At 40.1% G+C, this 27725-nt stretch overlaps 2 protein-coding genes across 2 annotated transcripts in view; one reads left to right on the top strand and one right to left on the bottom strand.

Annotated features, from left to right (window-relative positions):
* The window catches only part of zfpm1 (zinc finger protein, FOG family member 1), a 112034-nt gene extending 99443 nt beyond the window's left edge, over nt 1-12591 (bottom strand). Inside the window, exon 1 of the mRNA XM_008412557.3 lies at nt 12111-12591. Within this exon, the coding sequence (XP_008410779.1) occupies nt 12111-12150 (40 nt within the window). The 5' untranslated portion in view covers nt 12151-12591. The remainder of the gene's footprint in view (nt 1-12110) is intronic.
* Nucleotides 12592-16029: 3438 nt separating this feature from the next.
* Nucleotides 16030-27167, top strand: ces3 (carboxylesterase 3). Its single transcript, XM_008412558.2, has 13 exons — nt 16030-16186; nt 17243-17441; nt 17533-17671; nt 20333-20466; nt 20537-20690; nt 20810-20914; nt 21616-21717; nt 22827-22967; nt 23057-23137; nt 23632-23776; nt 23851-24000; nt 26199-26271; nt 26759-27167. The coding sequence occupies exons 1-13, from the start codon at nt 16120-16122 to the stop codon at nt 26946-26948; spliced, it is 1680 nt and encodes a 559-aa protein (XP_008410780.1). The 5' UTR covers nt 16030-16119; the 3' UTR covers nt 26949-27167.
* The last annotated feature ends 558 nt before the right edge of the window (nt 27168-27725 follow it).

The following is a 27725-nucleotide window of genomic DNA, read 5'->3' as shown; positions in this document are numbered from 1 at the left end:
CACATGCAAAACCAAGTGATTTCCTCCATCTATGATTGTTTTATTATGGATTTTATTCAGTATTTAGAAGCCTGTGTGTGTTTATGCAGCTCTGGGGTTAATACCTGAAATGTCAACAGACGTAAATTAGCTTCAGCTCAAACCGGGCAAATTTACATGCAAATTAGAAATGGGATTCCATTAAAAAATTAATTGAGTTAATTGCAGGTTCTGTAATTAATTAACTGCAATTAATTGCATTTTAATCAGAAACTACAGACAAAATAAGCAACATTTTCAATTCGAAAACCCTTTTTGCTGCTGAATTGTTGAATGAATTTACACGTGAGCTCAAAGATATTTATTGTTTTTAATCTGTTATTTGGATAATTCAACCATCAGATCGGTGCAAAGTTCTACTAAACCCACTCAGCTTTTGAAAGTTTCAGAAACAGTTTTGGCTTTTTGGAAAATGCTTCTTTGAAACTGTGTGCGCTGACATCAGCATGCTAAACATGTGCAGCTGCTACATGGCTAGCAGGGAGATGCTAATCAGGATCATTTTTTAAAGCAAAATCTTTAAAAAAAAAAAAAAAAAAAGAGATTTTTAATGTGATAAAAACTATTAAGTAATTTAATGAAAATTAGCTCTTTAAAGTTCCAGCCCGAATGTAAATGTATATTAATGTGCAATATACTGAGAAATAAACTTATAAATGCCACAACTGAACAACTGAATGCGTTTTCGAACATAACTTTTCAATTTATTCATCTGCAGGAGTTTATTATTATTACTATGCTCAGTTTTCCAACTTCTGCAAAGCTTGGAAGCTCATCAGGTGGAGTAGCTCCATTTAATCTTTTTTATATGTGAATAAAAACCAGCCAAAGTCCAGAGGAAGCAAACCCAGAACCACTGATCATGACCACTTTAAAAGAAAACAGGAAAGTCTGGATCACAGGAAGGAAATCAGAAAGAAAGGAGGGCTGGATCAGGCGTTTCTGCCGAGAAATATCAGAGCCACGTGGCTCATGGCTTCCCCACAAGCAGAACCAGCAGAACCGAGCTTCAGTTCTGTGTTCAGGTGGGTTTGGACTCTGCGGTCTCTCCCAGTTAGGCAAACAACACCGGCAGTGAGCTAAGCTCTCAGATGGCTCCCTGAAACGAGCGAGCAGAGAGGTAATTACTGCTTAAGCAAACAGTTTGGACAGCGATTACGCTACCGTTGTTCTCCCTCCCTCCCTCCTGTGTGTCGCCGCCACAGCAGGGGTCAAAGGTGAAAACGTTTACAGCGGCAGCGAGCAGGCGAAGCGTGAAGCGCCACCAGAGCCGTCTCATGGGTAAACAGCAGGAAAAAGTAATAACTCATCCACACACCGAACGCAAACCGTGCTTCCTGCCAACTTCCCTCTGTTAACGAGTCTGATCGCGCGCACACACACACACACACACACACACACACACACACACACATGCACACACACACACTTTGGGTTCATTCACACCAGCCCTGATTGATCCGCTTTAATCCAACTCTGGTTCAGTTCTTTAGAAAGGGAGATGTGATCGAACTAAAAACAAACTCTGGTCTGCTTACAAAGCGGACTCGATTCGGTTGAAGTGAATTCTGGTGCAGCTAGAATGCATATGTGAACGATAAGCGGATCGGAGCAGGAAACGGACTCCAGCGCAAGGCATTCTGGGTAAATACAATCAAAACAAATGCACAAGTTTAGCGCTAGCGAAAGAAATGGCTCATGGTCTTTTACAAACAAAAGAGAAATCTTACAACCGCTAAAATCTGACGCCACTCCATTTTTATTTACATTTTGTGAAGAGGACACCAGCGCACAGCATTGTGGGTAAATGCAACCAAAAAAATGTGCGAGTCCAGCTCTAGTAGTGGGAGAAATGGGACATTGTCTCTTACCAACAACAGAATAGAAATCCTATAAGTTCTAACATCTCACGACACTCCATTTTTGCTTGCATTTCGTGAAGAAGGAGGTTGCTCCCAGTCTTCTTTTGAGGTTTTTACATCGTTTCCTTCAGTGGTTCTTGGTGCAGCGCCCCCACAGGCGAGGAGAGGAACAGGTTTTTCAAAGGGGTTTGTTTTATTTGACACAGAGTAGCGTGAAAGTGAACAACAAATCTTGCAACTTGCACGTTTACCAAACTATCAGGTGTGAAAACACTCAAACACTCTCCATCAGTGCTGCTCCGGTAGCTTTAATGCAAACCCAGACATGCATGCAAACGAATCCACAATCCATCAGGCACCTGAAAGTGAGATTTCTCTTAAAGTATTTGAAAACATCAGATGGTAAACACCTGATTTATCCTGCACAGGTAGCAGAATTTCAGCTGGAGCGCCGCCATGTCTGCTGGGGCGCCGCCGGCTGCATTCTGTCCCCCCAGGTAGCGTGTGAAAGTTAAACGTGTGCACGGCTGCAGCCTGATGCAGCTCCCCGCAAAGATATCTGATCTCCAGCATGAGAATCGTTGCCTGCGTGATACCCAATCAGTCACCATCGTTAATATCTGTCAGTGGCATCAACCAAGAGCGAGTCATCCTGCTGATGCTGCCACTTTCCTCTTCTTCCCCTTCAGTTTATGCTACAATCTTCACGCCTTTCAGAGAACAGTTTAAAAAAAAAAAAGAGAGAGAAAAACCCAGAGATAAAAATCGACTAACATCAGAATTTCCCAACACGTCTGCGTTATCTTACACAGAATCAGGAATGAGTAATACGTGGCATTAATTCTAATTAAATTAATCAATGACAATGCTTGTAAGCGCGAGTGGAGGGGAGTTGGAGGAGGAGAAAGCAATGCATTCACACCTATCATCTAATTATACAACAACATTAATCCCATTAGGGCTGGAACTGATTGCCAGGGTCCGGACCCCGGCTGCTCCCGTCGCCGCCGCTGCAGCGGAGCCGCTGTTCCCGCCTGCTCCGGCCCGATAACAACTCTAATCACGCCGGGAGATCTGTATCTGCACCGGAGATCAGGCCCCGCGGCTTATCTAAAGTTCACATCGAGCTAAAAGCAGAACAAAGCCGGAGTTAAAGAAACACACGCAGGAGGGGAGAGCCGCCGCTGCCGCTGCTCTGTGTGAGGCGGCCGGGTGGGTGTGTGGAACTCAGAGTTCACAAAACCAACAAATTAATCTCTCTGCTGTGAATCTGTGAAGCTTTTAAAACAACAAATATTTTTTTTCATTAACTTTAAGCTGGTATTAATTCAAGAGGAAGAAAAAAGAGGAGGAGGAGGAGGAGGAGGAGGTCAGCTTCCTCGTCAGGCCTCTGCAGACGTCCTGGTTTGCTCTCAGTCGTGGGAGGCAGCGTTATTATTCACACTGACCTCTGGGCTGGAAGGGTGATGTCACAAAGCGGCGCCCAATCAGCAGCGAGGATCAGCAGCTGGTTATCTATCTACCATCAGCAGGCCTCCTTATCTGCCTCAAACATCTTTCTGAGAGGGTGGGGGAGCTGCATGGCTGGCTGGGCTGCCATTAAACACACACACACGTGCACACACACACACACATCTAACAGCTACGCGTTCTGCGTACTTCCACTTCCTGCTGCTTTTCTCTTTTTTATTTCAATCTATTCATTCATCCGCACAGACGGCAGCCCGTCAACATGCAGCATCCAGATGTAATTACTCTCCCTCCGTCTGCCTCCCCCTCCACCTTCCCGCCTTATCAGCTGCAGCGATCGCCGCCAACTTTTATCACGTCTCCCATCTCAACCGCCAAAATATAAGCTCGGGGAATCCAGCCTCAGTGGGCCGCCTGCATGCTATCTCCCCCATCGAGGAGAGGAGCCGTATCAGGCTGAAAGATCGCCAACCGTTAGGGAGGATGACGCACAAAGAGACATAGACAAATATCTATCTGCTACACAAACAACTCCTTCTCCTCCTCACTCTCAGCCTCCAGAAAGCCCCTGGAATTAATCCATTGTTGTTGGAGAGAAAAATTGTTCAAAGAGAAATAAATACTCAGCTGTCTTCATGTTATCTTTCTGAAGTTATGTCAGCTTGGAAAGTTTAAAATGGGGACTAATTTGGAACTTTACCAGATGTCAGCTTTTAGTTTTTACTAGAAGAAAAAAAAATTACAAATAGCTTCTACCGGTGAAAACAAAACCCACGAGCAAAGCAGCTGCAGTTCCTACGATGGCCACAAGAGGCAGCATTTAGTCCAATAAGCTTTATGTTTTGGCTTGTTCTGTAATTTGCTGGTTTGTCCTTGAGCCACATATTTACATGAATCACTGATTAGATTTTTTCCTAGTTATTTAAAAACATTTGGTGAAAGTGCAGCTGCTTGCGCCAAGGTCAAAACATGCATACATTTACTTTACAAGATTAGTTTTGTTTCCTTCTTGTTTCTGTTATCACCTCCTGCAAGTTGTTGGTCAGGAAAAATTGAGTAAATGAACTTTAAAGAAAAGATTAATCACTTAATCACCTTTAAACTGGATGTCTAGACTCTTTGTTACATGTTTGTTTATCATTTATTTGGTTGCGTCTGTGAAAAAATGACAGAAAAGTTATTTTAGCTCCAAAAAAGATTCCCAAATTAGTTATTCTGTAAAAAAAAATGTTGACAAACAGCAAATGACCATCAGATTATTGATGTTTTCTGCTTCATAGTAACAATGTGGTAAACTTCACACAACACAAAAGCAGAAAATCCCCAAAATGTTGATAAAACTGCTCATAATTAGCTTAGGTTACCTTAGTTTATCCAATCTACACATTTTTAATAGCTTCTTTTACCCTCATTAGCTTAAATTAGCTTAGCTTAGCTTTGTGTGACACGTCTTGCTTTAGTTATCTTAGATCAGTTCAGCCTTTTTTATCTCAGCTTGCCTTGGTTTATTTTAATGTACACATTTTAGGTTGTCATGTTTAAAATTCACTTTAGCTAACCTTGCATTAGTTTGCATTAACTTACTGTACGCATGCTTGTACTCCTATCTAAACTTAGTTTACCTTTTATTAGCTTAACCCAAATTATTGTAGTTTAGCTTATCTGAGTTTAACCTGGTTTTCTTGGGTTTTCCTAGCTTGTCGGACATTAGCACTGCTAGCTTGGTTTAGTTTTGATTATATTTAATTACCCAATCTTAGCTTTCCTCATTTTACTTTAGCCTTTGGTAAAAGCTAAAGTAAAACATCTCTGGTTATCTTAGTTTATGTAAAATTAGCTTGCCCTAGCTAACTGTTCCCTAGATCATGTTAGCCTATCTAAAGACGGCTTATCTTTTCTTAGCCTAGCTTAGTTTACCTTAGCTTGAACAACCTCATCATATCTTAGGTTTTCATCAGTCTAGTTAACTTACTTTGATTAGATTTACCTCTGTAAATCTAATCATCTTGTACATATCTTCACCTGTTAATGGGTTTTTTATTAAGCTAACCAGGTGCCATGCCATAATTACTGTGCCTTAAACATGATATCTGCGTTTTTTTTAAAGAAAACATGAGTTTGAAACACTACTGAAGTGAATTTCTTTAGCCATGACACTTGTATAGTGATCAACGTGTCCATTATCCTTATTGTTTGAGCACACAGTGCACATCATTCTGCCGAGGTCAGGTACAAGGACTGGACTAAAAATATGCAAAGAAAGAAAATAACGTCTTAAAACCCAATAAGTAAAATAAAATAAAAGTCTGGTTGCTTGAAAAAAAAAAGAAAAGAAGTTACTCTCAGTACTCTGTTTGGTTTTTCTCAAACATAACACAAGTACAATGGGCTAATCTGCATTGATTTTATTCCATCTAACCCTAAATTGTGTTTAAATGGTTAAACCAAACCAATAAAAGAAAGACTCTCATCTTCAGTTTCTAATTTTCCACCCTTGAAGTCTTCAGTCTTTGTTGAAAATGGTGGGACTTTGGTTCTAAACATCTACAGCAGTAAGAGCAGCAAATGTGGACGTAGCACCAGAGGCTAACCCCCTCACCTCCAACACATCCCAGCCGAACAGAGCGCTTATCACTCCCCACTCCTATCAAAATGTCAGCCGAATCACAAGAGAGTCACGGGGCAGAGAGCCCGTCCGATCTCAGCCCGGTGCGTGGGCGACGAACGGCGGACCGAAGCAGCTGATACAGGCGGCCATGACACCCTGGAAACGCGCGCACATGCATGCTCTCTCACGCTCGCCCAGTCTGGGCCGAGTTTATCGGCCTCTGGGTCTGGAGTACAACCCCAGGCCTCGGTGTTGGCTGTACTGGAGCTGGGAGTTTCAAACTTTGAATGGAAATAGAACTGGCACGATTAATCGTGATTAATCAATTATTGAAGTAATCGCCAACTAAATTATGAATCAATTAATCGTTAAGTGGAGTAAAAAGACTCAAAAAAGGCCATTTGCTGAAAGAACAACACACCCATGGCTGTAATTAAGCCAAAACTGTAATATATATATATATATATATATATATATATATATATATATATATATACATTTTTGCATTTAGGATTAAAAAAAACTTTGGTTTGTAAATGTGTTGTACCCAGAACTCGTGGAAGAGTAAAGTAATTTATGTTTTTACATTTTAGGCAATAAAATATTTATTTTCCTATTAAAAAAACTAAATTATTTATTTGCATTTAAAAGAAAAATCTGCAGAATGTGCCAATTTTTAACCGATTAATCGTCAGAGTAACTGACAGCATAACCGATGACTAAAATAATCATTAGTTGCTGCCCTAAATGGAAACAGAGATGAGAAAACAGGAAGTGACACGGAGCAGGTTGCAGCTGAAATCAGTGGCTACTTCTGTAAGTCTGAAGGCTGAATGGTCCTGGATCAGTTCAGGGAAACGAGATCCAACAACCTGAACCTCGTCTGAAAGTTTTCCTGGTTCTGTCTGAGGGATATGATGAGCTCTGTTGCTGAAATCAGGTCCAGACCTCTTTGGAGGGACTTTATATCCCCTCTGGCATGGAAACGTCGACTTTAATTTTGTCCACCTACGTAATCCTTGCAGGGGTTAGAGAAGGGATCAAGCCTGGACTTGAGCTGGATGAGAACCCGACCGCGCTTTAGCATCTACAGCAGGGGTTCTTAACCTTTTTTGAGGTACCGAACCCCTCAGTTTCATATGCGCATTCACTGAACCCTTCTTATCCCCCCCTTTGATTTAAGCTATGTAATGTGATCCTCTGATTGGCTAAGCTATGTAACGTGATCCTCTGATTGGCTAAGCAATGTAACGTGATCCTCTGATTGGCTAAGCAATGTAACGTGATCCTCTGATTGGCTAAGCAATGTAACGTGATCCTCTGATTGGCTAAGCAATGTAACGTGACCCTCTGATTGGCTAAGCAATGTAACGTGATCCTCTGATTGGCTAAGCAATGTAACGTGATCCTCTGATTGGCTAAGCGATGTAACGTGATCCTCTGATTGGCTAAGCAATGTAACGTGATCTTGATTGGCTAAGCGATGTAACGTGATCCTCTGATTGGCTAAGCGATGTAACGTGATCCTCTGATTGGCTCAGCAATGTAACGTGATCCTCTGATTGGCTAAGCAATGTAACGTGATCCTCTGCAGCAAGTGATGGCAAAGCGGGGCGTCATCACGACTTTACACAAGTGTGTCTTTGCCTCCGCGGCAGAGGCTCCGCCGAACCCCTGAGACCGACTCACCAAACCCCTGGGGTTCGATCGAACCCAGGTTAAGAACCACTGATCTACAGTCATCGAAAAACCTGCTTGCACAAGAATGAGTACACTTTTACAGTAGAAGGACTTAATTATGGCTGAAATAATCAGTTTAATTGTGATTAATTGGTTATTGAAATAATTATCAATTAATCTAGTGATCGATTAATCGTTAACTAGAGTCTGCAAACTCTAAAAAAGGCCAGTTGTTAAAAGAACAACATATTCAGAGCAATAATTAAGCTAAAACTGCGAAAAAAAATTATTAATTTTGCATTTACGATAAAAAATGTTTTTAATTTTTGTGCTTTATGATCTTAGGTTAAACAAACTCAGTGCTGTCACAACTTCTTGAATCCTGGGTCAAAAATCTGCAAGTTGAAAGCACTCAGGCAGCAATTTTTAAGTTAATAATGTTAAATAATTGAGTCACAATAATGTGAGAATAAAGTCAAAATAGTTTTATAAAAAAGTCTTAATAAAACAAGAATAAATTCATAATGTTTATTATGTATTATTTTAACTTTTTTCTCATAATTTTATTATTTTGTATTTTCTTAGCATTGCCCAACCTTTAATTAAAAATGTCCAGAAATGAGTTTCAAAGACATCAGTTTTAATTTATTACCAGCAACAAAAATGAGAACAATCTTTGAAAACCCTTAACTTTATTTATTTAGTTTTAATCATAGGGTGTGACAAAGTCTGTTTTTGAGTGAAAAACTTCCCTATTTGAGCCTCTAGTCACTATAACAAAATGAAAGCAAAACAAAACAGAAAAAAACACGGCTAATTAAAGAAAAACACACATCTAAAATGTATTATGATATAAATTTGTAATTGAAAATCTTACGCAAAGTAAACAGAAAAAGTTTCAGTCTGCAAAGCAACGACTCTAAACACTGAAAGGTCAGAGGTGAAATCCTGCTGATTTTAAGCATCTTTAGAGCAACAACCTCTAAGAACAAGACAATAAGGATTAAACCAAGCTTCAATTTTGAAAATCTTTGTTCAAACCAAAAGGAAAAAAAAACAAGAATTCAAACTACTTAACGTCAAAATAATTAATCCAAAATCTGCACAAATCTTTCTTGTTTTTTTGCTTAAAATTCAGGTATTTATTTCCACCAGCAGTGAGCTGCAGCACAGTCACAGGTGAGTCTGTTCCCAAACAGTCGCGTATAAAAATAAGGGTTAAAAACACAGAATTTCATTACGAACGCGTCTGCAGATCCTGTGAGCAGCTACAAGCGATTTGAGTCAAATATCTACTTTCTCAGATTTGTTGCTTATGTGAGAGGAAGCTGAACATCTTCAGGATCTCCACAGATAAAGCCAGATATCAGCAAAGGTCACATTGGTCTCGGGAAGTTTAACAGACAACCATCAGCACGTTCTGACGACAACGTGAATCAATAATGAAAGGAGGCGAAGCGTTTATTCTGAACCACGTTTCATCAACAACAACAAGAGGAGAGTTTCATCTCTGGTCCTTCTGCCACATTCACAACCGCATAGCACTTTTAATAATTTGAAGTGAAGGTGAATGAGAACTATTCATCTTTTTTTATGGTCAAAAATCTGAAAAGTGTGGAGTGCATTTGTACTCGGCTCCCGTAGGTTAACGTAAATTGTCTATTGCAATTCCTGTTTGTAAATCATCCTAAGCTCTTTCAGGTCAGATGGAGAGCATCTGCAAGCAGCAATTTTCTAATTCTCCCACAACTCTATTTAGGTTGGGACTTTGACTAGGCCATTCTATGCTTGTAGCTCCATTTAGGTGCATTTTTAGGGTTGTTGTCCTGTTTTAAAGTGAACCTGCACCACCTCAGGTATTCTGTCATCTTCCCATTAACTCTGAGCAGCTTCCTTTCCTCTCATGAAGGAAAGCATGATGCTGCCACCACCATGTTTCACAGTAGCAGTGGTATTTTCAGGATAATTTGAAGTGCAAGCTGAATTTTGGTCTCATCTGAGCAAACAGACTTCTTTATATTTTTTTAAAAGTCTTCTCTACTTGCAAAACGCAAACTGAACACCTTCTACTTTCTTATTTCAATTATTTTCTGCCAAAAAAAATAAATACAATTTTTTTATGGCGTGCTCAACTATGGCTTCGCTCAAATAATCACGTAAATGTGACCCAAATCTAATTTTTTTGCCCATGTCCAACTTTTTCATGACAGTCTGAACGATCAAATTAAAATCTTTTCACCCCCAAAAATTATAATTTTTGCCACTTTCATATATGAGTAAATCAAATATGTCATCTGACTTTTATGTCATTGAAATGAGAAATGTGTCATAATTCTGCACCAGAAGAAGCCAGATCAATCACTGACTGAAGATTATAATCATGACATTGTAAAATGTGTCAGAAGGTTATTTCTATCAGTTGTTTTTACGTTTTATTAGCTTCTTTCGCCTTGTTATGATTTTTAGACATTACTTTTGGCTCCGACTGCTGAATAAACTTTAAAATCAATCCAAAGAAGGCGAAGTTTGTTATTATTTCTGTAAACAGATCGCTGCTGAGTGACGTCAGCGTTCTTCTTCTTCTTGGTTTGTTGACGCAGAAGTCTGATTGGGTTGCATTTAATTAGCAGCATGAGCAGCAAAAAAATGTGTGAACATAGTCTAAGAGTTTTCTATGTTTTTTCTCTAAAAAAAAACATCCTGAATTTTCTGTTTATAAGATTTGCACACAATTTAATTAAAAGGTTTGAGTAGAGAAGGTGAACTCCACACGTTTGAGATTATTTAAGGGAGAAAAATGAAATCTTTGTGTAAGTTGTGCAAAAAAAAAAAAAAAAAACGAATAAGATGTAAAGTTGACTAAATGCTGAAGAATTCATGAGAGAAGCTCCTGCGTGGCGAAAAGCACCTGCTGCATGCTGGATCTGATCACGGCGATCAAACCTCTACGGCTGCAAACATGAAGGCATTTCTGCGAGGTGATTTCATGCAGACTAAACTTCCAACGTGTTGCCAGCAGACAGGAGGTTTCTGAGGACAGGGTGACACAATCAACGATGCAAAAAAGCCAAACAGACAGATAAGACACCTTCCAGCTGCAGCCTCCTAACTGTTCCTCAACTCATTAAAACTCCGTGCGCAACAAGCATTTTAATGCGCTTTTCTTCTTCTTCTATCAACTCTGAACATCAGTTTCCACCTGATAAAGCTTCGCAGGTCTTATAAACAGGAAAAGCTCGGAGACCAGAACCAGAAAAAAGGGCCCCTTTCAAGCGGCCCCCAGATGCATTATTGAGTTAAAAGGATAGATGGGGAAAAAAAAAAAAAAAGATCCGATTGTGAGCTGCTATCAGCGGCTGAGATCAGCCATGCAGGCCTATCTGCAGCCCCCATCTCTGGGAGAAAGGAGGAAGGGATGGAGGGGGGTGCAGCCTGAAACTGAAAACAAATATAAAAAAAAGATCCAATTTTAATCTTTATCTGAGCTCAGATCGGATCGCTGCTTTATCTCTCCTCACATCGGCTTTTTCAGAGAACACTGACGTTTCCACAACAGAATTAAACAGGAAGCCGCGGCGACGCATTCAGCTCAGCTGCCGATGGACGAAAACACAGAAAAACAGGCTGAACACAGAGAAAGAGAGAGAGGAAGGAATGAAAAGTTTCCTGCACCGACAGGGAGGCTCTGAAAGGGATGAAACCGGGAGGAAAAACTCTGCAGCTGAGCTCAGTTTAACGGTTCTGCCTCCGTTTGGTCCTCAAATGGTTTTATATCAGATTTACTGAAGTTAGGGTCTGATTCGGTTCCTCAAACCGGACTGGATTCATCTAAGTGATGATTAATTCATTAAAACACTATTTGTGGTTTGTTAAGCCTTAAAGTGCAAGTGAACATTTATTTAGATCACCAAAACAATCTATTCTAATTTAATACTGATTGGGATATTTAATCTCATCTCAAACATACAGAATAATCTTAATTTGTGATCTGAAAACTTCAATTTTGCTTATAAAATCCCCAAAATTGGTGATTCTATGCTTTTTGTTAGCATTTATAACTTTTAACTTTTGCTCCAGCTTGACTAATTATTTGAAAACTCTATCTGTGTAATCATTTTTTTAAAAACTACATTTTATGCTAAGATTTGTTTATACTGCATCATTTAGATTTTAAACATTGACATAAAACTTTTACAGATTATTATTTGCTTCGATGTACTTAGAATAGGCCAATCCAGGTTTCACGAGTTAAAGTTTTTCATATTTTGGTTCGGTTTCTAATATTTAGTGGAATATCCCTTTATCCAAGTGCAGAAGCAGGAGCTACACATCAGACACCAGCTTCAGCGCCGTGGTTACTCGGTTGAATTCCCAGTATTCCGTCTCTCTGGGAACATTCCCATGAAAAAAAAAAACAGCACGAAGGAGGAATAAAGTTGTCGGTTCCTTACGCTTAATCTGCCGGGGTTTGCTCTGCTTTCTCCGGGACATGCTGGCTCTCCTCCTCCGTCCGTCGGTCCTCCCTCTGGTGGCGGCTTCGTTCTCTTCGTCTGCGGCGGTTCACAGCTCAGAGAGCCGCATGACCCTCCAGACAGCTGGGGCTACCTGTGGCCGCTGAGTCCGCACCTTGTCCTCCGTTTTCGCGGTTCCTTTTATTCCGTTAGCGGCTGTCGGAGAGCTGTTTACCGTCAGAAAGCGTCGGTTCCGCGGAGTTCGGCGGGATTCCTGCTGCTGGTTTCTGTCAACTTTCCTCACACCGGTCCGCCCACTGGTCCTCCTGCGGGGAGTCTGAGCCGGAGAGCCGCTTCCAGTGGAGTCGCAGCGCTAGTACAGCCGAACTGTGCGGCTACAGAGGCGGAGCACGAGAGGAGGAGCTACGTCATCCCCTACGTCTGACGTAGCAAGACGCACTCAACTCCTATTGGTCCACACACAGGCGTTGTTTTCAAGCCGTCAAAATAAGATATATTAATAATTAAAATTATACTAAAATAATTATATTAAAAATTCTAAAATAAATTATTAATTAAACTTATACTAAAATAATTACATTAAAAATGCTAAAAGTTAAGTTTAAATTTAAAGTATTTTCACTTCAAGTTAAATCAAGTGAAATAAGAATTCATATTAAAAAATCTGAAAAATCTGTCAAAATGCATTATATGAATAATACAATATAATTATTCATATATTTATTATTTATTGTGAATTATTTATTTGTGAATTATTTATTATTTATTGTGAATTATATTATTCATATAATTCACAATGAAATAAAGCAAAAAAATGAAATAGATAATTTTTTTAAATAAAGTGGTTAATCATTTGTTTTAGGGACTATTTAATAATTGACCCTGTGAAAACAATGAAACAATAAAACTTAAGATAGATAAGATTCCGTTTTTGCTGCAACAATAAAAACAGAAGGCTGAGTTTGTTTCTGTCACCAAAGTTAACTGCTGCCATCTAGTGGACATTTTTTAAACATCACATAAAAAGATTTATATTTATATATTAGGTCTTTTGAAGAAAAAAAATAAACGTGAATGCAAATATTTCATAAAAAAACTGAACTGATAAAATCTTCACTTGTTATGAAATATGTTTGAGAACATTTAACTTACGTTATTATTAAGAGAGGAAGACGAAGAGAGCCACTGGTTGCCTCATTGTGTGTCTGGGTCTGTAAATGATAGAAGTCTCTTGTAAAATTGCAAACTAAATTACCTCACAAGAAAGCACTCTGGAACAAGTTTTCTTATTGTAGTTCAATTTATGTGGGAATAAATCAACAGATGTTGATGCCAGTTGAGGCTCGGGCATCTGGTCAGGATGCCTCCTGGACGCCTCCCCGGTGAGGTGTTCCGGGCACAAGAGGAGGTCTCAGGGAAGACCCAGGACACGCAGGAGGGACTATGTCTCTCAGCTGGCCTGGGAACGCCTTGGGGTTCCCGGAGGAGCTGGAAGAAGTGGCTGGGGAGAGGGAAGTCTGGGCCTCCCTTCTGAAGCTGCTGCCCCGGCCGCCCGACCCTGGATAAGCGGCAGAAAATGGATGGATGGATAAATCAACAGATGCTAATAAAGAGCTTAGAGCACTGGTTCTTAACCTGGGTTTGATCAAACCCCTTGTCGGGAGGTGCCTATCTCCAGCGAACGTTCTGGGCGAGAGGCGGGGTCACCTGGACAGGTCGCCAGTCTGTCACAGGGCAACACAGAGACAGACAGGAGAGAATCCACAACATGCACAAGGAGAACATGCAAACTCCATGCAGAAAGACCCCAGGCCGGGAATCGAACCAAGAACCTTCTTCCTGCAAGGCAACAGTGCTACCTACTGCACCACTGCACTGTGCAGCCTGGTGAAAATAAATGTCTTTGCAAAATAAAGAGTCTAAAAACAATTTTTAATCTTTAAAAAAAAAAAAAAAACTGTGTTCCTATAAAAAATAATAAAATTTATATATTTCAATATTTCAGGTTTATCAAGACTGTCCCCATAAAGCTTTAAAGGTCTCAGTTCAAATCAGTTTTCATAATCAGACATGAGTCTAGAAAAAGATGGCAACCAGGGGAGAAATCTCAGGTGAAAACCTCTGCTCACCGAAAAGAAAATATGAAGACCCATCTCCATTATCACATTGTCATATTAACGTCTTGGTGATCATCCAGATATCTAGGAAAATATTATGTGGAATGAAGAGAGAAAAGAGGAATATTTTAGAAGGCGTAAATCTTATTTGAAAACTCAAAACGTAGTTGTGGTAGATGAATGATTTTGGACTGCGTTGCAACACCAGAACCTTCTAAACTCCCACTAACTCAGTGGTTCCCAAACTTTTGCTCCTGGTCCCCCCCAGTGGTTTCCAAACATTCCCCCCCCCCCCTACATTCATTTTGGGGGGCAAAATGAATGTAGCTGAACATGGACAACATCTGTAGCCTACAGGCTACTTGTGATGTATTGATATTAGCTAGTCATCTTTTAGCTAACATTACCTGCATCCAACAGTTTTAATCAACAGTCGGTTAGTTTGGGGGAAAAACTGTGAAAAGTTCTTTGCGTTTTGCTGGTTTGCTGCCATGATTCTAACACACCTGTGCAGCTCCGCACAGCAGCAGCAGGTCTCCTTCACGGCGCACAGGTCTAAACCCAGCGCCAGCGTTGTAGCGCTCATGTTGCGTTTAAAGGCGGCTCGGAAAAACAGGTTACCGCATGTTAACAATGGATTAAACAGTTTTAACTGCTGATAAAAGTGACAGAGGAGACAGATATGGGAAGTGTGGAAGCCCCTACTGTATCAAATTGACATAGGAATAACAGAGAGTTGGCGATTCTAAGGTAAAAACCCAGCGCATATAGCGTTCAGGGGTTGTTTTTTTTCATCAAGACGGCTCCCCCCCAGCCCCCTTCAATGACATGGCGCCCTCCTACGGGGCGCGCCCCACAGTTTAGGAACCTCTGCACTAACTGATGGAACCCTGAAATCTTCTCTGTAGCAGAAAATCCTGAAGGAGAATGTCTTTATAAGGTCACATTTGCTTGTGAGCTTACAATAATCTAACTAACCCCCACCAATTACAACTATGAAAGCATCAAAACGAATAAAGTCTTGGTCAGATCTTGTGAAATTCACAATTTAAATCAATATCTTGACAAAATATTGTCAATTATCACGGAGGCTTACTGGAGATCTTCCCTCTAAGGGTGGAACTGCAAGGTGTCGGGTTCAGAGGCAATTACTTTTTCACACGGTTGCAGGTTGGTCATGACTCCTTTTTGTCATAGCTAAAAAAATTATCATTTAAAAATGACATTTATTATATTCTTGTGAACTCTGGTATTTGTTTAAGACATTTCAATGTAAAACAACAACAACATAGTTGTTGTTGTTTACTAGTTTGTTTTAAAACTAGTAGTGTTTTAAAACGATGAAATCTTAAATCATCGTTTTAAGATTTCATAAATCTTAAAACGATTTATGAAAAGAATCAATTTCTAAAAAACCTGCTGCCTGGACTCCAAAATGTTCGAATGTATGTGAAAAAACCCCACAGAGCTCATTCTTCTGGAATGGGGAGCAAAACAAGAGATTCTCCCGGCTGTCTAAATAATCTGGACCACCAGCATGACTCAGCAGCTCAAACCTCTCTAAGGTTTCTGTATCTGTTCTCCCAACACATGTGACCAGCCTGTTAACTCTTTGTCCCTCAAATCTGTCCATGTGGGCGATCATGCATGTGTTGCATGTGTAAATATTGTTGGGTTCAGAGAGCAGGATGGGGTCTTTTTTATGTGTAGAGGTTAAATCAATAGTGTATATTTTGTATGCAGAGACCCGAATGTTACTGGACTTTGTTGTGTGTGAAGAGTGAAGGTACCAGAGGGGAGGGGGAGGACAGCAGGCTTATTTCTCTGAACGCCGACTGTAAGCCTTTGTCTTTTGTTCCTGGCTGCACAAGATGAGAACAGTGCTGCTCGTTGTTTTCCTGCTCCCTGTGCTGATGGTGACGGCACATCCAGCAACAGGTAGGAAAAGTATTTCAACTTTTAATTGTGCCACTTTTCTCAGTCTGTAAAGTCAGACGTTGTTTTTGCTACTGGATAAAAAGATTTTTGAAACCTGAAAATGAAAACAGCCTGTGGAAGCTGGAGGCCTGTAGCTAAGAGTGACAATAGGTTGAGGAAAACTTTTACAAATAATTTTTAAAGCGTAAAAGTTCCCTCAGAAAAGTGTCTATGGAGCTTTTAATGTATTAAGACCACTGTTAATCAGGTATAAAGTATTTAAAACAAGGAAAAAAGCTGCAGAACCAACAAATATAGGAATTTATTTGTATCTGCTGTTACCATCGTTTTAAAAACATCTTGTTGACTGTTGTTCAGTTAATAGTTATGTTTTTACGTCTTTACTGTGATTATTATTTGTTGGCCATATTTTACTGTATTAAGTGTTGGTGAATAATTTTCTGCTGGCTGTTCAACATGTCATTTCCTGAGAATAATAAAAATACCTTAAGACATTTTTATTAAAGGTTTTGAATTATATCGAGTTGTATTTTAGTCCTGTGTGTGTTTGTTGTTTTTATTCCTTTATTATTCATATTGTACTTTAATTGCATTTTAATAGATGTGGTCTTATGATTTGCTGCTGTTTTTGAAAGAAAGATCTTTACCACAATGAGACATAAAGATGACAAATGAGCAATAAAGTTTATTAAAAAAAGATTTTGAAACAGAAAAAACAACTCAAATCTAAAAGGTAGTTTTGATATTTCAAAAATACTTTTTTGTTTATTAATGTTCAACATTTTGTTTCGTCCCATAATATTTTACAAAGTTGGAACTTGTGCAGTTTCTCAGGACAGGCCACATGTTTTCTGTAGGATTTAGTTATAGGGTCAAAGGCGGCCATTTTGAATCTGATGAACCAATTCTATCATTTTAAAAGCTTTTTGGAGGCCGTTTTCTCTGTGATAGTTTACCAGTATGAGACAACCAACCAAAGTTTACATTTTTGAAAAGAGTAACTGATTCAATAAAGCAGAGAAACTATCTGTAATATCCTGTCCCTGTTCTCATTAGGGGGCAGCGAACTTGTGGTTTCTCTGAAAAGTGGCCAAATCAGAGGAGAATATGTGACTGTAAAAGGCACAGAGAGGAGGGTGAAGCGGTACCTGGGGATTCCCTTCGCCAAGCCGCCTGTAGGGCCCCTCCGGATGGCGGCCCCTGAGAGCCCGGAGCCCTGGGAGGGGGAGAGAGACGGCACACAGCAGCCCCCCATGTAACAACCCCAAACCGCCAAACAAATCAGCGTAATCCCAGAGACTCTTGTTCATGTCTGCCTCTGCTTCCTGCTGTACATCTGTGCTCAGGTGCGTCCAGGATCGAGAAATAGTCGTAAATCTTTCCAGAGCCATGTCTATGGACTTCACGGTGCCAGAGGTTTCAGAGGACTGTCTGTATCTAAACGTCTACACTCCAGCTGAAGCCGCGCCAGAAGTTAAGCTGCCGGTGAGTTGAACAGCTGCAGAGATGAAACAGAGATAAACAAAGAAACAGTGAACCAGGAGTACCTTGTTAAAATATACTCACAAGAGACCCAGCTAGAGATAAAAAATTGAGCAAAGAGTAGTTTCTGTAAAGGAGAGTGCACAAAGTTTAACGGAAATGCTGATGCCTCCATTCAGTATAGAGACACAGCTAAACACAGAAACACTGAGGCTGGAGTATTTTGTTAGAATGTCCTTGTAAGAGACACGGAGAACCAACGTGTGCTTTCTATAGGAAAGAAAAGAAAGTACAGTCATGGCCAAAAGTTTTGAGAATGACACAAATATTATATTTTCACATGATCTGCTGCCCTCTGGTTTTCATGTGTGTATGTCAGATGTTTTCATCACATACAGAAATACAATTGCAATCATATTATGAGTAACAAAAGCTTTTATTGACAGTTAGAATGAGTTAATGCAGAAAGTCAATATTTGCAGTGTTGACCCCTCTTCTTCAGGACCTCTGCAATTCTCCCTAGCATGCTCTCAATCAACTTCTGGACCAAATCCTGACTGATAGCCGTCCATTCTTCACAATCAATGCTTGCATTTTGTCAGAATTCCTAGGTTTTTGTTTGCCCACCCGTCTCTTGATGATTGACCACAAGTTTTCAATGGGATTAAGATCTGGGGAGTTTCCAGGCCATGGACCCAAAATCTCTATGTTTTGTTCCCTGAGCCAGTTAGTCATCACCTTTGCTTTATGGCAAGGTGCTCCTTCATGCTAGAAAAGGCTTTGTTCATCACCAAACTGCTCTTGGACGGTTGGGAGAAGTTGCTCTCGGAGGACATTCTGGTACCATTCTTTATTCATGGCTGTGTTTTTAGGCCAGACTGTGACAGAGCCGACTCCCTTGGCTGAGAAGCAACCCCACACATGAATGGTTTCAGGATGCTTTACAGTTGGCATGAGACCAGACTGGTGGTAGCGCTCACCTCGTCTTCTCCCAACAAGCTGTTTTCCAGATGTCCCAAACAATCGGAAAGGGGATTCATCAGAGAAAATGACTTTACCCCAGTCCTCAGCAGTCCACTCCCTGTACCTTTTGCAGAATATCAGTCTGTCCCTGATGTTTTTCCTGGAGAGAAGTGGCTTCTTTGCTGCCCTCCTTGAGACCAGGCCTTGCTCCAAGAGTCTCCGCCTCACAGTGCGTGCAGATGGACTCACACTTGCCTGCTGAGATTCCAGAGCAAGCTCTGCACTGCTGGTAGCCCGATCCATCCCGCAGCTGAAACACTTTTAAGAGATGGTCCTGGTGCTTGCTGGTCTTTCTTGGGCGCCCTGGAGCCTTTTTGGCAACAATGGAACCTCTCTCCTTGAAGTTCTTGATGATGCGATAGATTGAGGTGCAATCTTTCTAGCTGCGATACTCTTCCCTGTTAGGCCATTTTTGTGCAGTGCAATGATGACTGCACGTTTCTTTAGAGGTAACCATGGTTCACAGAAGAGAAACAATGATGCCAAGCACCAGCCTCTTTTTAAAGTGTCCAGTGGTGTCATTCTTACTTAATCCTGACAGATTGACCTCCAGCCCTGTCCTCATCAACACCCACACCTGTGTTAATGGAGCAATCACTGAAACGATGTTAGTTGGTCCTTTTAAGGCAGGGCTGCAATGAAGTTGAAATGTGTTTTGGGGGATAAAGTTTATTTTCTAGGCAAATATTGACATTACAATTAATTGCTGTTAAGCTGATCACTCTTTATAACATTCTGGAGTATATGAAAATTGCCATTATGAAAACTGAAGCAGTTGACTTTGTAAAAATTAACATTTGAATCCTTCTCAAAACGTTTGGCCATGACTGTACACACAGTTGATGGTGGGATACTCTCTATCAATGAATATCCAGGTAGAGACATGGCTAAACAGAGAAACACTGGAGTACTTTGTTAAATCACCCAACTAGAGGTAGAGAATTGAGCAAAGAATACTTTCTGTAGATCAGAAACTAGAGAACACAAAGTAGATGTCAGGAAAACATTTGGCATTGCCTAAATCCAGGAAAGAGACCCAGATAAACACAGACAGCACTGAGCGAAGAGTACTTCCCAGGAAAAACAGAGAGTATACACAAACTTAATGGAAGAAAACCCTGTCAGTGACTCCAAGAAAAAATCATGGCTAAACACACAAAGGGTTCTTTCTGTAGGAAAGAAACGAGAGAGTACACATAGTTAATGGTGGAGAAATCCCCTGTCAATGACTATCCAGGATGGAGACATGGCTAAACAAAGACAAACTGATCCACAATTACATAAGAAAAACTGATGAATATATGGAGTTGTCATGTATTCATTGGATAACTTCATATCATGAATTAATCTACTCCCAGCTGAACACAGAAGCTGTGGACATTGAGAACTTTCTAAGGAAAGAAAAACAAGGAAAATTAGTAATGTAATTGCTTTCTGTTGCTTTAAACCTTTCAATGTTTGTGTAGTGTGTAAATACTGATTATGCAATTACATTTTCACTGAGTTCAACCAATGTGGATGTGTAAATATAAATATCGACCTCAGTCTGGGCTGAGTCTGTGTGTACAGTGTGGGCTATGACCTGTAGTTCCTGTATCCAAAGGTCAGCTGACACCGTCAGGTTCTTGTGTTGTGATTCAGGTGATGGTGTGGATCCATGGAGGAGGTCTGTTTGTGGGTGCTGCCTCCCAGTACGATGGTTCATCATTGACTGCATATGAAAACGTTGTGACAGTCATTATTCAGTACCGTCTCGGCATCCTGGGATTCTTGAGGTAAGAAAGTTCTGATGTTCAGATGTTGTCCAAATGATTGCCGAAAGCAAGAACTTTCCCTTTTTTGAAGCACTGGAGATGAACACGCCAAGGGGAACTGGGGTTTGTTGGATCAGCTGGCTGCTCTCAGGTGGGTGCAGGAAAACATTGAGGTCTTTGGCGGCGATCCACAATCTGTCACAATTGCTGGGGAGTCTGCAGGAGGCATCAGCGCATCCATACTGGTAAAGAAAACTCATTCCAGGGGAATGGAAGAGATCACCCACTTTTATAAACTGTTTTACGTTGGATATTTATCACTCCATTCCTCCTGATAACTTACAGATTGTGTCTTTCTGCACAGACTCTGTCTCCCCTGTCGAAAGGACTTTTCCACAAAGCAATCTTTCAAAGTGGAGTTGCAACTCTTTCGCCCTATACTTCTGATCAGCCTCTTCTTCAGGCCCACGTACGTTTGAATGTGTTTCTACTCACTCCTAAGGTGAATGTCTCCATGATTTATTCCTTTGGATTTGCTTTCTGCATCTCCCACTGGCAGGAAACAATGGCAAAGGAAACACTCACAAGGGAAGAGAGGAGAGTCCTGTAGCTTTAAGACATAACCAGGGTCAAACATCAGAATCTAATTTCAGAGTTACTTAATCAGCATGCAGTCAGGATGGATGGATGGATGGATTTAAGGACAGATTGACCGTTGGTCAGTCCGGATGGATGGATGGACCAATGAAAGAATGTATGGATGGTCTCACGTTTCCATCCTTCCATCCATGTTGATCTGGACCCATTTTTCTAATTCAGGGGTGGGCAATCCTGGTCCTCGAGGGCCGGTGTCCTGCAACTCTTAGATGTCTCCCTGGTAGAACACACCTGGATCCAATAGCTGAATCACCTCCTCAGTGCAGTCAGGTTCTCCAGAGTCCTGCTAATGACCTTATTATTTGACTCAGGTGTGTTGAAGTAGAGACACACCTAAAAGTTGCAGGAGACCGGCCCTCGAGGCCTGGAGTTGCCCACCCCTGTTCTAAATAAATAAATTATAAATGGCCCAAGATTTTTTACACACTTCTCTTGTATTTGCCTCATGTTGGTCCAGTGTGATTCTACGCTTTTTGGTGTTTTTAATGATCTCATTTCCTGTCTTATTGCCAGATGGTTGCCAACATTACTGGATGCTCCATCAGCAGCACAGAAGAACTGGTCCGGTGCCTCCGAGGGAAAACTCAAGATGAAATCATTTCAGCAACCAAACAGGTTATAGAACCTTTAAATACGCTGTGGCTGTCCACCTGTGTTCTGCAATGTGGTTATTTTTGGGATCGTAAACTAATAAATACTTGTTCTTATTTCAATTTATTTAGTTCATTTATTTTATATCCACACTGCATTTTATGATTAATTATTACTTTCACATTTCCCTTCCTGTAATCTCCATTCTTATAGAACAGTAGTTCTTAACCTTTTTTGAGGTACCGAACCCACCAGTTTCATATGCGCGTTCACTGAACCCTTCTGTAGTGATAAATAAAATGTGATTTTTTTTCCCCCCAAATTCAAGACATATGGGTTACCCACCTTGAGTCTAGTTGGGTAAAGATCACTAAGTCTTCTTAAAAGGTAGAGTCTCTGAGAACAGTTCTTCAAAATATACTCAGTGTTTTCAGCAACGTTGAGCTGATTGTCCAGGAACAACCCAAGGTATTTAAAATTTGCCACAGTTTCAACAGGTTGGCCATCGAGAGAAACTGGAACCATTTTAAGGTCTTTAGGTGTTTAGATTCTTTAATTAGCTCTACATTCTTAAGAGAATGAAAAATTAATCATAAATAATAAAGACTTTGCCGTATTCTGATTTAGTAATGTAATTGTTAGTTGTGTTACCACCCCACGCCACTAGAGGTAGGACTAACCCCGAAAAGATGCGACTAGGGAGCAGATTCAGAAGTACACCGAAAGCTACAGAATTTGGTAAAAACTGTGAGCTTTGCCGCCATCTTGGTAGGCATCTCTAACCAACTGCCTTGACAGCTGGAATGGAGTTAATATATTACAACAATACACAAGCCATATTCTCTGAGTCTTTCTCTTGCACATTGGTCAAGAGCAGAGTTGGGTGGTAACTAGTTATATTTAACCAGTAATGTTTACTTGAGTAACTTTTTGAAAAAAATTTACTATTATCGACGCTTTGCGCTGCGTTTGCCAACCAATATGGCGGTCCAGTGGCCATCTTTTAAGTTCAGTGGTCTCAGTGGAACTTGTGTTCCTTTCTGGCTGTGACAAATTGTTGGGATTTATGTTTGGAGTCTTTTTTCTTCCTTCTGTAACCTTCACATTCACAATGTTTTGTGTTTTGTGTGCAGAACAAAAATTTTTTCGGAGCCGCAGTGGATGGTGAATTCCTTCCCGGCACAGCTGATGTTCTTCTGCAACGGAAAGAAGTTCTCAACATCCCAGTGATGATGGGAGTCACCAACCATGAGTTTGGCTGGATTTTGCCTCTGGTGGTGTTAAATCTTCAGTGATGACACTTTCCAGGTGTCTCTGTTTGATGTTGATCTATTCTGGTTTGTTCTCCATTGGTGGATCGCAGGCCTTTGGTCCTCCTGGCTGGGAGAAAGGCATGAACAGGGAGGCGGTGCTTGCGGTGGTCCACATGTTTAATCCTAAAGGGGTGAGTTGGTGAGAACTGCTTAAATAAAGCCAGAATCAGATTTTTTCAGTTTGATGACCAAACTCATAAACAACAAGACACATTTTGTCTAGTTTCTACAAAATATCTTAGTACACTTAGATTATATTAAGAGCACTGAAGAAAGAGAACAGAACTGAGACTTTGAAGATTTCATAATTCTGACTTTAATCTCAGAATTCTGAATTTTGATCTCAGAAAATTAACGTCAGAATTCTGAGATTTAAGTGAACATTCTTCTTTTTTCATTGGCCCTAATCCTCTTCCGTATAAAACAATATACAAGTAACTTTTCAGCAAGATATAGTAGCTTGTTTTAAGTTAATAATTCCTTAATATTGATGAAAAAGTCCTAGTCCACTGTCAGATTATTTCACCTATTACATTGGAAAATGTCTCATTGTAAGTGGAAAACCCCAAAAGGGGTCATCCAAAGAACTCTAAATATGATTCATGAACCTCTGTCTATGTTTCAGGCCGCCTCCACAGCCAACAGTCTCATCGTGGATGAGTATCTGAAAGACGCAAAAACGCCAGAAGACATCCGAGACGCCTTCACGGAGGTCATCGGAGACCTGCTGATGGTGCTGCCCACCATCAAGGTGGCCGGATACCACGCAGGTCAGAAACAAAGATGGCTGACTCACTGTGCTCTGGTCTGCATCTCTGCTCACACCTACTCCTCCTGGCTCCAGACGTAGGCGCTCCAGTGTACATGTATGAGTTTGTGTACGTTACGGATCGACCCACACCCAACAGGCCAAGCTTTGTGAAGGCAGACCACGCTGATGACGTCGGCTTCATGTACGGAGCATGTTTCTGGAACGGACACATCAGAATTACTGGTTGGTACAAGATTCACAATGACAATTTCAGACATCTTTTAGTCGAGTACATCTCCAGGTTGCTTCAGTTCCAGTTGGTAACATTGTTGACTTTCAACAGGAAAGTAAAAAAAACAAACATTTTCATTGATGGAAATAAAATGAAAAGAAATTTTGCAAAAAGAGGAAATATAATGAGTGTTCACAAAACTAACTACAAACTATATTAGTAGAGAAAATGTACTTGGATTTAGTTTGTGTCTCATTCAATACACTTCAAAAACACAAAATATTTTGGTCAGACAAAAATTATTTTTATCTGATTTCTAGAACAAATATCTTAGTACACTTGAAATTGATATTGGAGCTCGTTTGAAGTAAATAATTCCTTAATATTGGCGAAAAGGTATTAGTTCCACTGTCAGATTATTTCACTATTAACATGTGGAAAATGTTTTATAATAAGCGAAATAAGTTGTACTTTTTCATTTATTTAGGAAATTATGTACTTCACACAGCTTAAAAGCTTAAATTAGTTTTGTCTTATTCTAAGTGTCCTAGAAACTAGATTAAATCACTGATTGTGTTTTTGCAGTGTAGAATGAAGTCTGGTCTCCAATTGTTGCTCTTTTTCTTGCTGTGCCGCATTATGTCTGCAGATGTTAGGAATGTAAGTCAAGTCATCTTCCATTCACAACTAGCGTTATGTCTGCAAAAATCAGGAGGAAGCACCAGAGTGCAATTTGGGATTAGTTTGAATATAAATCCATTCCCACCAGGCGTGTTTAATTTGCTTTAATCCAACTCTTGTCAGTTTGTCTAGAAAGTCAGTTTTTTGGTGGGTAGATATGAATAAGTAATCAAACTCTGATCCGCCTTCTAACCTTGATCTCGGTTTGGTTGAAGTGAATTCGGATGCTGTTCAAATACATATGTGAAGCGGACTGTAGTGCAGGGAATTCTGGGTAAATACAACCAAAACAAACGCGAAAATTTAATGCTACCAGGAGAAATGGCTCATTGTCTTTTTTCAGGCAAAAGAGAAATCCTACAACAGCTAAAATCTGACGCTACACCATTTTGTTTACATTTTGCGAAGAAGGAAATTACGCTCTGTGTTTTCTTCAGAGGTTTTAGTATCGTTTGCAGTGAGAAAGAAAACCTCAGCAGCTGAAAATGTAACAAATGTTGCAGTTTTGTTCTCCAATCAGCTGTAAAAACACTAAGTGGGTTTAAATAAAAGCAAGTGACTAAATCAAAAATATTGTCTAAAAACTGGATTTTTTTCCCAGGGTTTTCTAGGATTTTGTTATACAGCTCTCTGTGAAGTGTTTAAACCAGTGGTTCTTAACCTTTTTTGAGGTACCGGACCCACCAGTTTCATAGGGTTAGGATAGGACCATAGGATTTTTTTCCTCCAAATTCAAGACATAGGGGTGACCCACCTTGAGTAGTTGGGTCACCCCAAGATCACTAAATCTTCTTAAAAGGTAGAGTCTCTGAGAACAGTTCTTCAAAATATAGTCAGTGTTTTCAGCAAAGTTGAACTGATTGTCCAGGAACCACCCAATTAAGGTATTTAAAATTTGCCACAGTTTCAGCAGGTTGGCCATCGAGAGAAACTGGAACCAGTTTAAGGTCTTTAGGTGTTTAGATAATTTAATTAGCTCTACATTCTTAAGAGAATGAAAAATTAATAATAAATAATAAAGACTTTGCGGTATTCTGATTTAGTAGTGTAATTATATTAGTTGTGTTACCACCCCACGCCACTAGAGGCAGTACTAACCCCGAAAAGATGCGACTAGGGAGCAGATTTAGAAGTACACCGAAAGCAACAGAATTTGTTAAAAACGTAGCTTTGCTGAAGTAATTAAAGACACAAGTTCAAATCCCTGCTGAGAGTGGAGCTTCTTCAATCAGAGCTCCTCCGCAGCACTGATTGGCTAAGCAATGTAACGTGATCCTCTGCAGCAAGCGCGGCGCGTCATCACGACTTTTACACAAGTGTGTCTTTACCTCCGCGGCAGAAGCTCCGCCGAACCCCTGAGACCGACTCATCAAACCCCTGGGGTTCGATCGAACCCAGGTTAAGAACCACTGGTTTAAACTTTCTGCTTAAAAGTGTGCCTGTGTTAATCCAATGCTCCCTCAAAGCAGTAATTATCTGAAAAGCAAACTTCATTCTGTGGCTGAACTTCTTCTTTTTCCATCTTTAGTCAACTGCACCGTTCAGGATGAGAGGTTTTCCAGGACCATGATGTCTTACTGGGCCAGTTTCGCCAGAACTGGGTAAGAAGTGAACATTTGGCCAAGTAAATAAATAACATCCATAACTCTAAAGGTGCACAAAGATTCTCATCCCGGGGATTTTTTTTTTAAGCAAACTTCCGACTTTTCAAACTCAGAAACTTAATTGTTTTTTCTAGAAAATCTTTCTGATTAATTTCTGATTAATCTCCAAATTTGTGTTTTTTTTGGCGGGAATTTATTCCTGTTTTCATTTTTTCCCCCTTTCTTCAATGATCCTACTAATATGACGTCATAATTAACGAATCAAACTGAAGACAGCTGCGGGTTGTTGAACTGTACCCGCAACAGTCACTAGAGGGCGTCCTAAACAACCAAAAGAAGTGGAAGAAGATGTTCACATTTCATGGAAGAAAAGCCGTGTGTTCTGCAGAAAATAAAACATTTGAAAGCTTCTTCTTTGTTTCACATGTAAATATCCAGATTGTTTATTTCTGCTAGTGTCTGCCTTGTTTGCATTTGTCCACAGCTCTCCTAATGGTCCTGGTCTGGTGAACTGGCCGCTGTTCGACAAGCAGAAGCAGGAGTACATGGAGCTGGGTCAGACCCAGACTGTGAAGCAGAAACTGAGGAAGGACAGGGTCCATTTTATCACCGTCACCCTCCCTCAGAAGCTGCAGCAGACGGCAGCAGCAGCAGCCGCTAGAGCTGCAAACTGAGCATCGAGTTGTTTTATTTTTAGTTCAGGTTTTTAATAACACTGATAATACAGCCAATGCTGATCACTGCCTGCAACATCTAGACTCTTTTTTAGTTTTTTTATTCAGGCTGCTTTCCAAACTGGATATAAATGAAATGTTTTCATTTGTAATGTAATTGTTGTTTTGCTCTTATTTTCCTATAAAAGCACAATGCATGAATAAAACATTACATCTTTATCAGAGTTGCTTGATTCATAAAGAAAGTTTCTGAACAATGCTTTTTTCAAACTCTGGGCGATTAGATTGATAGAGACTTCTAGAAACTGAAGCTCCATACAACTGCTATAAAACAGGTATGTCCAAAGTGTGGCCTGGGGGCCATTTGTGGCCCTCAAAATTATTTTATTTGGCCCGTAACCACAAGTTAAGAAAGGTTAAAAATGTGACTATCAAAATAGTTCCAATTGGTGACGGGAAAAAAATTCTCAGAAAGATGACAAAAGCGAATAATTCACCACCAGATTTCATTCAGATTTCAATGAAATCTTCTATAACTTTAAATCATTCCATTTTTTAAATTCCCTTTTAAACTCTAAGCTATTGCCTATTTTAAAATTGTTTGGATCCTCTGGTTTCATCTTTGACTGTACAAAATCATGTGTCAAAATCACATTTTAACAGATTTTCTATTGAATTGCTGAAATAAATAATTTAAATGACATTCTATTTTACTGAAACTGGCTTTTTTGCTTGCACTCTGGTTAAATATATTATTTTGATTTGTTTGTTATTTTT

This window comes from Poecilia reticulata, chromosome 6 (genome assembly GCF_904066995.2).
Source record: "Poecilia reticulata chromosome 6, P_reticulata-male-v2, whole genome shotgun sequence".
Classification (NCBI taxonomy): domain Eukaryota; kingdom Metazoa; phylum Chordata; class Actinopteri; order Cyprinodontiformes; family Poeciliidae; genus Poecilia; species Poecilia reticulata.
Note: the sequence above shows the minus strand (reverse complement) of the source record. Positions and strands in the feature narration are given on the sequence as shown.